Here is a 14,640-nt window from a genome sequence, read left to right on the forward strand (position 1 = left end):
TTCTTAAAATTAAAAATTATAAATTTTATTTTTCAATTAGAATTATAATTTTTATTTTTTTTAATTCTATTTTTTTAGGATATTTTTTATTTTTTTATAATATTTTTTTCTTTTCTTGAGATAATTTTTTAAAAAATAATTTGAAATGGACAGTGTAATTTGAAATGATATTTTTTATTTGAATTAAAGTTAAAATTTTTATTTTTTTTTAAGTTTAATTTACAAATTTCTTTTTTTTCATATTTTTTCCTCATTTTTTTACTTTTTTATGGCATTTATTTTTTATCAAAATTTAATTCAAATTAAAATTTTAATTTTTTTAATTCAAATTTATAATTATATAATTTTTTATTTTTTTATTTCTTTCTATTTTTATGAAATTTTTTTTGGCTATTTTTTTATTTATTTGAAATATTTTTTAAATAAATTAATTTGAATTTGAAAAAGTAATTTGAAATGATATTTTTATTTTAATTAATTTTAAAATTTTTATTTTTTTTAAATTTCAAATTATAATTCTTATTTTTTTATTTTTTTAAATTTTTGATTTTTTAATGATACTTTTTATTTTTTTAATTTTTTATTTTTTTAAACATTTTTGGCAAGAATTTGAAATGATATTTTTGAATTAAATTTAAAATTTTTATTTTTTTAAATTTAAATTTAAATTTTTTATTTTTTGTATTTTTTCTCTTTTTTTCTTTTTCTATGATATTTTTAATTTTTTAAAATTTTAAAATTTTTGTTTAGACATTTTTTAAAAAATTAATTTAAAAAAAAATCATCTAAAATTACCTTTTTTATTTGAATTACAAATTCAAATTTTTATATTTTAAATTTCATTCAAAATTAAAATTTTAATTTATTTATTAATTTTAAATTTTATTTTTTATTTTTTTCATTCTTGATCGATTTTTTTTTTGAAAAAAAAATAGATAACACCATTTTGAATGATATTTTTTAAATGATCTTTTTTATTTTTTATTTTTGGACGATGCCTACATGAAAAGATATTTAATATTCAAAATAATATTTTTTTATATTATTTTAGTAAATAAGTTAGAATTTATATTATTTATGTAACTAATTTGTTTTTTGTATTATTTAAGAAAAGAGCTCTTACACCCTACGCTTTTCTACCAATATATATATATTTATTTATTTATTTATTTTGGATGAGCTGAGCGGCGTGTTCGAGGCTAGCGTCGAGCTCCTTCCCCCGTCGAGCCAATGGAAGCCGCTGGACGGTGCTCGCTAACCGGAAAGGAGAGCTCCGCCCGGAGACGATTGGAATCCATTGCTCGTCACCTCCTCCCTCCCGAAATCCTTGTCCGAGACCTCTATGCGGTAAATATAATGCTATTGACGTTCGTCTCTACTGATTAACCTAATCTCTTTTTTCTTGCTATGATGTAATTCTTCTCTTCCTGGCCTCAGAATCCACTCAGCGCGGAGGAACTGAGCTCTTGGGATGCAGCTCCTGTGATTATTGGGGGGATGGTGTTGGACATCCATGCCAAGCCTTCTGCTCATCCGATTCCTGGCACCACCACTCCCGGCAAGGTAATCTTTGGATTGCTTCTTTCCTTAAAGAGTTGGATTGATTGTTTTCAGTAGATGATTGTTCTGATCTTTGGTTTTTGGATTCTTTGGTAGGTTTTAATTTGATTTTTTCTGATAGATTATATGCATGGGCTTTTCAATGGTTGAAACTTTGAATGTTACATCTTCAGGTTCAGTATGTAAGTGGAGGAGTAGCAAGGAATGTCGCTGAATGCATGTCTAAGCTTGGAAATAAACCTTTCATGATTAGTGTTGTAGGACATGACGTGGCAGGTGATTGCAATTCTGTTATGTATGCTTTATCTGCTGACTTCATGTAGTACCTTTGTGGATGACGATTTTTTGTTTTTCCAAATAAAGGAGATCTATTATTGAAGTACTGGAAATCTGCAGGACTTCCTACAAAAGGTAATTGGAAAAATCAGCTGGTTTGAACTCATTGGTTCTTCATGTGAAGATTACCTAGGTGTTGATCCGTGCTCATCTGTTCGTTTTTGTTTTTTAAATCATTGGTCTTCATGTTATTGAGGTGTCTTAGAACAACTTTAGGAACTCATCAGTGGCAGAGCCTCATGATTGTTGCCAAAACATATCGATTTGGCAATTCAGCATCATCATTCTCTGTGTCATTCTAAAACCTATCTGCAGAATTCTATAATTTGGCAGGCATGCATATCTAACAGGTATTTATGCTTTACAGAAACATTGAGACACTTGAATGATTATCTGGGTTAATAATTTCTTCGTCAACTAGATTGTTCAGTGTCATCATTTTTCTCTTCTTCTTAATTCTGACTATGATCAAAAATCTATAATTAGGATGACATGCATGTCTAACAAGTATTAATTTTCTATAGCTTACAGGAGTAGATATATGTCACTATAGATTTTACAGAATGTATCCTTATGTGGATATCCATGATTCCATAGGCATAGTTGTGCACCTTCAATTTCATCTTCTAGATTACAGGAATTTGACAAATCACATCATGCACTTGAATTTGTATAAATGTCGACCATTCATTAGGGGGGAAAGGTTTGTCTATATATTAAAGCTAATGTTTTTATGGCTCCATGGATTCCACTTGTTTCAGTCTGTAACTTCTTTGCTAGGACTGCAAACAGGCTGAGTTGCCTGAAAATTGACCAGGATCCAGACCACTTCAGACTAAATCCAACCCAACCATTTTACCCATGTAGGTCTATCAAACGCAAATCCAAACATTGTTTAATTTGATGTCACATTTAGGTCTTGCATGAGATTTCCGATCCATGTATAGAATTGGCCCTAAGCAGGTAACAGCTGGACATTTGGACCTCCTGTGATTGCAGTAATATATCTGCCACCTGCTAATTGCAGTAGTAGTATAGCATTGGCATCTTCTTTATAGTGATCACAATTTAGAGAACTTTGGCAACATCTAACTACCTAAGTAAACAACAATGGCTTTATCATTAGTTTAAAACTTTGCAGAACCTAACTAGAAAGTACAGAATTAGTTTTGCAAGACCAATTTATGGATTGAAAGTAAGGAAGGATGCAAGACTCGGTTGATTATAAACTTAGGCTTAGATGTTGTGTGAATGATACCGCATCCATTCTGATACATCACAGTAACCAGATGAAAGCAGAAGCTTTTGAAATATTATAATTTAGTGTTTTCCCTCCTTGATTTAACTCCAACACTAACATGAAACCAGATATTCAATTGTACGCAATTAGATTATAATTATAGTTGTAGACTCTACCAACCTGATTTGTAAATGGACTGTACAAAAGCTCTTTTGCTAACCGGCCCTTTTGTTGCCCCACTCCTTGCTAACCATCCAAACTGTGTTCCATATTGCTAGTAGTTAAATGTTTTCAGGTTTCAATCGCTGCGCCCTCCATAGGCAGTATATACAGGTTTCTCAGGATTTGCTACAATTATCACTATTTCCTCTGATCTGAGTTGGTGACCTTCTAATGCTTTTCTTATGATATCATATTGATGTAGGAATACTGAAGTTGGAAGGTATTACAACTCCTGTTGTATCAAATATATTTGACTCAAGCGGAGAGTTGGCTATGGCTGTTGCAAGCGTCGAGGCTGTCGTAAGATGCTGTAATTTTACTTTGTTTTATTTTTCTGCTCTGATTAATAAACAATGTCTTAAGTTGGTACCTTTGAAGTATAAATTCATTGCTGAAGTCATTCATATGTAAATCTAATTCAATGATCACAGGAAACATTTCTGACTCCAGGTTGGATACAGCGATTCTGGCATAATATATGCTCTGCACCATTGTTGATGGTTGATGCTAATTTGAACTCCCGATCTCTTGAAGTTGCTTGTCAAAGTATGCTGCATAAACTCAGCATTAGTTCCAACTTTCTTGAACTGGCGAATTAATTAATCAGCGAGCAATTATTCTTAATCATTTTTAAAATGCATATAGCTTAAAGTTCAAGTTGAAACAATATTGTTTTCAATTATGTACTCTCTCTCCCTCCTTTTTTTCTCGTTCCTGTTTCTGCAGCCAATTAGCCAGTAGCTAGGTGTTAAACCTTGGTCCGGACTGACTTCTCCTTGCATCTCTCTGAATTCTGGCGTGTCTTTACCTAAAAAATTGAACTGCAGATGGAGAACAAATGACTAACAGAAACCACATTATCGAAAGAAAGATGTATTTACTTTCAGTTCACAAACTTGACCTTTTGTTGTCATTGACATCAGAACATAATGATGATAATTATCAATACTCATTCACTTTCATGGCATATCGTAACCTTATTTTGTACAGTTTTAGTTGTGTCATAGAACCTACTGGCTAGGTTCATTTCTTTTGACAAACTCTACTTTGAAATAGAGATCAGTTTTGGCCTATGGCCTGAGCCTACCTCTTAGGGTCCGTTTGGTTAGGATATGTCAAATTATGGGGTAATCGAATGATTCATGGAAATCATTTATCTAGAAAAATGATTACGAAGAAAAATAATTTTAACTACGTTTGGTTGGTAGAAAAATTATTCCGAGAAATGACACTGGAAAAAGATTACTACGTTTGTTTGAAGGTAATCCTATATAGAAATATGATAAAATTTATAAATATGCCCTTCAACATAAAATATTTTTTTTAATACTAGGATACCATTGTCATCTCCAGTTAATTTTTATATAATGACTATAATCATATAGCTCTTTGCATAATGCCATCTCCATCTTAATTTTTTTGTAAAAATTTTTTATTGAATAAATTTAGAAAGACATCAGAATAAATTTAATTATTATACATACAGCTTTATTGGGGGTATTTTTATCAAGTGTGGATTACCACTGCTCAAAAATTTACCAAATACCAATCCTCCATGGTATTTATTTTATCTTCTCTCTCCAAAAAATAAACATAGGGTCCACCATTTTTTTTACCATCTATCTCTTCTATTTTTCATATCAAACATGATAATCTAACATAAAATTTATTTTTCTATACCAAATTACCCCCAACCAAATGGACTCTTAGATTTTGTATTGCCTTTTATTTCTTTAAATTTAAAGATAAATTATAGAAACATCCCCTCAATTTTAATCCAATTTTATTTACACCCTCTCGATTTTAAAAGATATCAAACTAGATCTTTAAATTTTTGAGATGTTCCAAAATAGTCCTATCATTTATCTTCATTAACAGAATGATGCCACGTGACCATCGTATGATACCATAATTTTATAAAATTATCAAAATACCCTTATCCCCACCTCTCTTTTCTCCAATTGATCCCCTTCTCCTTCATTGCCGATGTCCCTCTTTCTCCCTCCTTCCTCCTCTCTTTCTCTTCCTCGATGGCAGCTCCTTCCACCTTCATCCATTCCTCACCGACAAGCCCTCCTTCCTCCTTCCCTTTTCATCTTTTTCTCCTTCTCGTCCTCCTCCAAGCTCGTCCATGAGCCCTTCCCCTCTGCAATGGCTCCCTCCAACTCTAACCATTTTTCGCCGGTGATCTCTCGTTCCCCCTTCTTCCCTTCCTGACCTATTTCTTCTCTTCATTCTCCCCTTTCTCCAAGCCACCCATAAGCCCTCTCCTTCCATGGCAGCCTCTTCAATCTCCATCCCTTTTCACCAACAACCCATCGTTCCCCCTCTCTTTCCTCTTCAACCCTTTCTCCTTTTTGTCGTCCACTTCCTCCAAAGCCGCCTATTTGTCCTCTTCAATGGTGGTTTTCTCCACCTCTACCCATTCCTTGTGGGCGATCTCTCTCCCCTCTCATTCCTGCTCATTCACTTCTCTTTCTCACCCTCTTCCTCCAAATCCACCCATGAGCCCTTCTCCTCCACGACGGCTCCTTCCATTTCTGCCCCTTCTTGCCGACAACCCATCCTTCCCTCTCTCATTCCTTCTCACCCTCCTCCTCGTTATCCTCCTCCAAACCCATCCATAAGCTCTCTTCCTTCATGGTGGCTCCTTTTACCTCCATCCTTTTCTTGCCAATGACCCCTCCTTCCCCTTTTTCCTCATCCTCCTCCTCTAATCCCACCCATGAGATCTTCAACACCATCCTTCCCTCCACTCTGACCTCCACGAGCCCACCCTCTTCCTCCATGATGGCTCCCTCCACCATCTCTTCCTCATCGGCGACCCCTCCCATATGAGCGAGGGGCATTTTCGTCCATTGAGATGGCAAGCTAGCACCGTTTGTTGGTAAGTGAATTGTAGGACTATTTTGGAACATCTCAAAAACTTGAAGGACTAGTTTGACACTTTTTAAAGTCAAGGGAGTTTAAGTAAAATTGGACTAAAGTTGATATGGTGTTCTTATAATTTATCCTGAATTTAAATATGACTAATGTAACCATTATCTAGAGAGATGTCTCTTCACAATGGAACTATCATGACCAAGCTATAACATTGAAATTCTGTATGATGTTTCATAGCATCTCACCAAGCTGACCATGCCTCATGTAAAACATGAAAGTTATATACACATACACACACACACATATACATACATATGTATGTATGCATTCATACCTATGTACACATAATAGATGCACATATATACTTATATGTACATGTATCTATAATATGGATGGATGGATGTATGGACGCGTGTTAATGACCTCACAATGTTTCTAGGTTTTGTGCACTATGCGGCATTTAAGGTATGTAAATCACACACATGCACACATATGTGTGTATTTTAATATATATAGATATATGTATACATACATACATATGTAAGTACATGTATGTATCTATGTATCAATCAATCTATCTATATATATGTGTGTGCGCGTACGCACGCATATATTCTTTTTATATGTAATATATGCATATATATGTGCGTGTGTGCATGCATGTGAAGTCATATGAGATGGAGCAATAAAAAATGACTTAATATCTTGAAATCTTTCAGAAATATGGCCCTAAACCAAGCAGAATGTGGGGAAGGATTTCATGTAGTCGACCCCAACTAGTTTGGGATTGAGGCTTAAGTTGAGTTGAGTACTTGAGTGTACGTGTGTATCTATATGTCCACAAATAATTTCTAAGTCATGGTTAATATGGTAATTAAGATATATAGTGTAAGTAGCAAGTAAAATCAGATTATTTTGAGGTCATCTCTATATCCTTCTTCACCAATTGGCATTAAACCCAATCTTTCAAAATAGAAAACATGTCCAGAATCATTTTCCCATGATTCTCGTCCGAGTCTTCTTTCCTATCTCATATTCTGCATTGATTGTTCAGAGTTTGCTCACTAGGGTTACCTTTGGCCAATGATGCACGACTTCAGGTCATTTCTTTTGTTTTTTTCTTCATTGATTCTACACCTTCCACTCCAATCAGTATTATATGTGAATGTATTCTTCTTCTTCTTTTTTCCCCACCAACATTATCCAATTTAACCTTAATTGTCCACTTTGTCATGTAAGCAGTCCAAATCAGGAAGGTTTTTTTCTTGAACAGCAGAACTTGTTCTCCTTATTTGTATGTCTTTGGTCTTATTTTCTTGTAGAAAGAATTTCATATCTGCAGATCCTTTAAAACTCAGGGTTTTACAAATCTGTTAACAAAAAGAAGTCCTGACATGCTGAGAAGAGGACTTTTGTGGATATAAATTGCATGTCTGCAGCAGCAACTGGCTGGTTGTATTGGAAACTCAAGATATTGGTAAAACTTTTCCACATACTCAGTTGTTCCTTCTTCCTGTCATCTCTCCCTCTCCCTCTCTCTTTAATTTCAAGATTTCACTAAGCTATGGATATGGTAAAGAAGATGGCTAAAGTTGATCAGCGTGGACCCTTATAAGCATTTAGATCCAAATACCAAGCCATGCTAGGAACTAGTGTAAAGTCAAAAATAGAATTCTTAGTGACATTTAATTTTTTGATTGTTGTTTCATTTATATTATAAATAATGGATATTTTTTCGAACTTACCTAAACCTTGTTTAAAATGATAAATGAAAAGGAGTTTATGATCCACAATCCAATCTGACTATCTTCATGATTTGTGTTCCCACTCCTGACAACATTGTTTAGGATTTCTAAGCGTGCCTTATACAAGCTGGTGTTGGATCAGCTTGCTTCATTGGAACTGCAAGTGCAGATCATGCAACCAATCATGTTCTTACCTAGAAGAATCTCAATGATAGTTGTGGAAACCTGCCTAGAAAAATATAGCCCTAGCAATTGGATTACGAAAAGGATGTAGGTCATCCTCACACTGGCTGTGTTCTTTCTCATGCCACATGGCATAAATATTTTTTGCAACCCTTAACCTGGGATTGCAGCTCTGTAGACTGAGAATGACCTCTTCACCAAGTATGGGACAAACAAGGACAGATTGTACTAATAAGGTGTGCTATAGTTACATCAAGAGAGCTGAAAAGTTCTGGTAAAATTTGACATCTGTATTTAATCATACGATTCATTGGAGTCTACATTTGTGCCAAATGAAGAAATGTTAGTAGAGCTTGAAATAACTGAAAGACACTTTGTAGGACATCTGCGAAATCTCATTTATCTGGTTCAAATAAATGCAGAGTTGACGATGCATGAGTGTTGCTTAGTCTGGTTAAGCAGTGGTCTTGTTCTTAGCTTATATTCCTTTATTATCTTTTCTTTCCTTTTACATGTACGTGTCGTACCACTTGGTATTGTTCCCTGTTTATTGCTTGGTAGCAGTTAGATGATTTGGACTGCTTAGGGAAGGCGGGTTTTATATCCCCCACCACCATCTGCCCGAGTATCATGTAATGCCCTCCATTTACTCTTGAAAGAATGATTTTATAAAATGTTTGTCCAAGTCACAAGGGTTGTTGACAGTTGCATGGCACCTCACCCTTCTTTAATCTTTTCTCGACATTCTTATCCATCTTAGATATTTGTAACATAATCAAGGTACTAATATTCCTTTGTGTGGGAAACTTCCTGCTCTCCAATCCTAATTGCGTCCTGGACCCCATTCATATTCTTACTATAGTTGCACTTTATATCCTCTACTTTGGAGAGTCAAGAAATTTCATCTTTCAACTTGTTAGTGAATTCCTAAATTTTACAATGATTTTGGGACTTGTTCTATAAATTAAGGGAATATTAATCATGGGTCATAGAATTTATATCCATCTTAACATAAGGTTCGTTGCAACTTTCACTGTGTGATTTGCTACTCCAGCTCAAAAAGAATTCACTAATTTCGGCCTTCTATGACTATGCTGTTTCCATTTCCAATTATATCACTTCATTGTATTGGGATCAGGCAACTTCATGTTATGGAAGTCCTATCACTTCATTCTCTTTAATATTTAGTTAGTTTACTATCATCATAGATAAGTAGCTGGCTGTTTATAAATATTGTCTTTCATTAAACCATTTGGAGTTCTCATAATTTCTTTGATTAAACCTTCCAGTAGCAGCAGGATCTGGCATCCCTGTGTGGTTTGAGCCTGTCTCAGTGACAAAGTCTAGAAGAATTGCATCTGTTGTAAATTATGTGAGTGCAAGACATCAATAAAATAGTTTTGGCAATGATACTCATCATTATCCAATATAAAATATCAGAATACTAGTTTAGACTACGCCCTTACCGACTATTTGACTGCTTGTGCAGATAACATGTGCTTCCCCTAATGAAAATGAACTTGTTGCTATGGCCAATGCTTTATCACCAGGGATAGAATTTAGTTATATTCAGCATCAAGCTTCAAAAGGGAAAGGGCATTCTGCGGACTCTTTGTTTGAAATGCTAAAACCAGCAATGTGCTTGTTGCTCCAGAAGGGTGTTAAGCTGCTAGTTGTGACACTTGGTTCAGATGGTCTATTCTTGTGTTGTAGAGAAGGGCTAAGCTTCATGAAAGATGATTTGAGGAGCAGAAGGGTTGGCAGTTTTGGAAGACAGCTATATGATCTTGTAAATGAAAGTTGCTCTTCAATGAAACACGTTAATTTTATCAAGTCTGGAGAGAGATCATCAAAATTTTTTGCTTTCCATTATCCTGCACTTCCTGCATCAGTGGTGAGCCTTACAGGAGCAGGTGACTGCTTAGTTGGTGGAATTCTTGCATCCATTTGCAATGGTTTGGATGTGATGCAAAGTGTTGCTGTGGGTACAGCTGTTGCAAAAGCTGCAGTGGAGACTCAAACAAATGTTCCTGCTAAATTTTCTCCCAGAATGGTTGCAGGTATGGGTGTTAAGACCATAAAGAATTGCTAAAGCTAGTAAATTGGCCCTATATTAGAAATTAAACCACAAAAGGTCATATACATTATGCATGCTGGGTCATGTAATTGCTAACTTTTAGACAATAGCTTGGGAAGAGTAGTGATTATTTGGTTACCTAACATACATGCATAGTTGTCTAGCATGTATGCATGAGTGTAAGGATGATTAACTGGTATTTTTTTTTTTTTCTGATAGGATATATCCAGTGTATAACTTGATGCTATCCTTTACTTGCAAGGATGTACTAACCCTTAGTTAGCTCTGTGTGTTGCATATTTCATTTTGTACCGCATTGGTACCGGCCAGTTACCATGTTCGAACTATCTAATGCCATGTTTGCTTGTTGATGCTTCGTTTCATTTTCACTTTTGTTTTCGGTGATTGTTTTGTTTATTGTATATATGAGTCCTTTGTGATGCTATTAGCAGTGGACAGTAGCTGATGCTATTACTTTTTGAACAAGCTGACCATGTAAACTTATTGGCATTCTGTTTTGCAGATGCAGCAAAGCAAATTTTGTCAGCTGCCAAAGTATTCCAGCTTGAATAGAAATGTGGGGTTTGTGTTGTTTGACCATTGGTAGCATTGTGCCCGGGTTCACATGTTGTGATGCTTCTTGTTTCTTCTATGTATTCATTTCAGTTTGCAAAAGAAGATTCACCTAAATGCTAGAGGTCCTAAGATTTGACAAGCTATAAATCTCTCAGTCTTGTTGATTTTCTTTCTATTATGTATCATTTAATGACATTTTAAGTGTATTATTTATAGCCTATTAGGGTTGGCAATGTTTAGCCTGTTTAACTTGATCTAATTTTTTGTAAACTGGATTAAGTTATTTGTTTCATAAAAATATTTAGTTCGGGTTTGAATTTTTGACTTATTTGATAAAAAAACCGAATTCAGATCAGCAGATTTTCGACTTATCCGATTCGTCTTGATCCGAATGCTATCCGTAAGCCTGAACCTAACCGTAGGGTACTCAACTAACCTGTACACGTAACCGGACATTGGATTCTTGTGGAGATTGTGTTTAGGCAACCCTCTTTTAAGGGGGTTGGGACTAGGAATTATTATGCTAACAATTAGACACCACACGGTCATAATATGATTTGTTTATAGATTTATTTTTTTCTTTTATTGAAATGTGGAGAAAAGGTTCCTTTCCCTTCATTAAGAGTAGAAGTATGAAGAGACGAAGAACAAATGAACCCAAACAACTCAAAACGTCAAGTTAAGGCTCCAATCTCAAGATAAGATATAACACGCACAAAATTCCCTTTCAAATCCTCACCAGCTCTGGGCTTGAGAGATTGGAAAATTTGGAAGAAAAACATGGATTCAACTCCTAAACACAAGGATTATGCCGGCAACCAAGCAAGGCCGGGGCTTCCAATCTGCAGGGGAAAAATTGTGCTGCCGGTAACTTCAAATAGCAGTAGTCAAATCCTTATCATTAAAAAAAAAAAATGCAGTACAAAGATTAAAAAACGTGGGGAGAATGCTTAGGAAGAGAGTGCACATCTCGCAGCATCCATGGGTGCACCACTGCTGTTATAAGCGAGAAAGCAAACTGAGGATCAAAAAAGCGGGAGAGCACACGTCTAAAGAGAGAGAGGGGCTGGGCACAAACAAGAAAGTGCGTGTATGCACGTCCCCCGTTTATACATGATCCATGCGGAGGGAGAGAGAGAGAGAGAGAGAGAGAGAGAGAGAGTTGGGAGGGGCAGAATGAGGAACAAAAATCGCATGGGCGGGCACTATAAAATATCATATGAGGCAGACTTTATAATGTGCAATGTTTCTCTTAGTACTAACCTTAAGAAATAAATTTAAAAGTTAAAAATATTTTTTAGTGATGGATTTATCAGTCTCGTGATTAAAAAAAAAAATTTTCTTCCTCATTTCCAACATATTGTGATATGATCAATACATAAATTATAATATTAAAAATATTAAATATTATATCATTTAATTTTTATTAATTAAAATTTAATGTTTAATCTCTTCTGTAGGTAATTAGGAGATTGACTTGAAGTCCAAGTAACGCCCAAAATCAAGTCTAATTCAAGATCAAAATAAAATTCAAAAGGAAGTCCATAATATGATCTATGGTGGACCAAGTCTTCATGTAGTTCATAGCAATCCATAGGTTCATGCCGATGTATGGCTCATAAAAAAGCAAAGTAGTGGTGTGGTGCATAAGGTAGAAGGGATCCATACTGGGCTGTGTGCATGCAATGGGCATGAAGTGGAGCACATAAGGGCTTAAAAGATGAGGGGACCCACACGATGGACATCTTGGTATAGCTGGGAGCATGGAGCTATGCATGGGATGCGCGTTGGATCCATGTGCTATGCATGGAATGGATGTTGGGCGCGGCTTGGCTTGGGCATGCCTGTAGAGGCAAAATAAAGGAGGGCTGGCTCATGAAAATAAGAACTCAGTGGTTTGGGAAGCATTTGGACGTGAACATGTGGGACCAAGCAAGCGGGCGCAATTTGAGTTCACTGGGTGTTTTGGTGGGCTTCTGTTGCAAATCAAAGGGGACGGCATGCGGTTCAAACAAGGAAGCTTCACATGGGCTTCAAATGAACGTGCTTAATGTGCGCGGAAGCTGGCGAGCAGGGGTGAACACGAAAGCGAAAACTAGTGAGTGCGCGTGGATTCAAAAGTGCTAGCTTCACGCGGATGTACAGCGGACCGATGGTTTAAACATGTTGGTTCGTATGGAAAAAATCACAAGGCTGTTGGATGCGAAGCGATAAGATAAAGTGGGCAGAACAAACGCGATGGATTGTTGGACGCGACATGGAACAAACACGTGGTATGAAGTTTATAAAAAGAGGACCACAGAGATCGAGGGGGATTTTTTCAAGCCACAAGCCGGCGATCTTTCTTTTCCACCTAAAACTATTTCCATACCTCATCTAGCCTAGTCATCCAAACACCCAAATACCTCCACCGTTCTTTTCCACACCGATACCATCTTTCTCCACACCAAAAATCTCTCTCTTCCTGGCACCATCTTCCCTCATTCTGCTACTGTCAACCATCTTCCAGCTGCTGCCCAGAAGTCTCCTTAACCCCAGAATGTCAGCGAGCAAAAGTTTCATGACCAGTTAAATTTTTCAATTCTCGACAAATCCCTGAAGTGCTTGTAACAAGCAGTATTTTTATTGTTTTATTTATTTTTGTACTTTTCTTTTCTATAAAACAAAAGATCCGCTATTAAATATCTATTTTTCATGCTCTTTTTAGTTACCTTGTATGCATCTCATCTTGACTAGTCTATACTCCAGAGGGATGGGTCATGATCTAATGGGTACGTGCTGTGTTCCCACCAGATAGGTTATATCTTGATAGGTGGCATATAGACTCATTGCATCGAAGGAGGGTATTAACCGTCTATCAGGTAACCAGATGAAATCTCGAGACATCTTCTTAATTCTTGAACTACTTCTTTGATAGCATTTAATTTACTTTGACTTTTGTTAGCATTATTTTAGTCAATCAATTAATTTCAATCCTTCTTTAATTCTAGTACTCAAATGTAACTCAGCCCATGACCTTCGTGGATACGAACCTGACTCACACTATCTATATAGTTGAGGTTAGTAATTTATCTTTGATCGCCTCACGGCAAGGCGAATCAATTTTTTGACGCCATTGTCGGATATCGTTGGTATGGTTGCTTCGAGTTTAATTTTTTTTTTAACTATATATATATTGTTGCTTTCTTTAATTTATAGTTGTTTTTTTAGTTAACTGCTCGCTTGCCCTTTATTCTCTTGACTTAAAAAAAAAAAAGATCACTTTCATTCTCTAACATAAGGTTGCCCTGGCATAATTGGAAGTTGTTGGATGTGTGTCCTAGAAGCCAATCTTGGCTGACACATACTTTTCTCTAGGGCAAGCTTTTATACTTATTGGACAGTCTTAATAACCAATCATATTTATATATCCATGATTTGTCCTAAAAATTAATAAAGATGATTTTGTATATTCTCAAGATATTGAGAATTTGAGACATACATCATTAGTACTTAATTTCTAATTGCTTTCGATCGAAAGATCATCACAGAGGACAGTGATCAATCCATTCGAGATCGATGCATGGATCACCTCCCTTTAGGGTAGATGAGTCTCGAATCTGCGGTGTAGAGACACTGGGATCAGAGTGCAGGTGGTTGTTAGAGAATAACTTGCACTGAGCGTAACCAACACAAGAAACCACTTGAATATCTACTCACTCGATAGTGATTTTCTCGATACTACAGTGGTGTGACTGATCCTTTGACCTATGGTGTGTTGGCTATTCATAGTGAGGTTATATAGTTTGACTGCACGTTCTTTTGATCCCTAATCATAT

The 14,640-nt window shown here is 35.7% G+C and overlaps 1 protein-coding gene across 3 annotated transcripts; it reads left to right on the forward strand.

The window, feature by feature from the left end:
- The first annotated feature begins 1,175 nt into the window (after positions 1-1,175).
- On the forward strand, positions 1,176-11,139 carry LOC105032339 (pseudouridine kinase). Of its 3 annotated transcripts, none has more exons than XM_010906767.4 (9): positions 1,176-1,347; positions 1,438-1,563; positions 1,734-1,836; positions 1,924-1,971; positions 3,561-3,668; positions 3,809-3,904; positions 9,459-9,541; positions 9,659-10,229; positions 10,770-11,139. In XM_010906767.4, the coding sequence occupies exons 1-9, from the start codon at positions 1,231-1,233 to the stop codon at positions 10,817-10,819; spliced, it is 1,302 nt and encodes a 433-aa protein (XP_010905069.1). In that variant the 5' UTR covers positions 1,176-1,230; the 3' UTR covers positions 10,820-11,139. The 3 variants fall into 3 exon arrangements, with proteins under 3 accessions (XP_010905069.1, XP_010905068.1, XP_010905070.1); XM_010906766.4 differs by having other exon boundaries at positions 3,561-3,658; positions 3,790-3,904; XM_010906768.4 differs by lacking the exon at positions 3,809-3,904.
- The last annotated feature ends 3,501 nt before the right edge of the window (positions 11,140-14,640 follow it).

Source organism: Elaeis guineensis, chromosome 15 (assembly GCF_000442705.2).
Source record: "Elaeis guineensis isolate ETL-2024a chromosome 15, EG11, whole genome shotgun sequence".
Lineage (NCBI taxonomy): Eukaryota > Viridiplantae > Streptophyta > Magnoliopsida > Arecales > Arecaceae > Elaeis > Elaeis guineensis.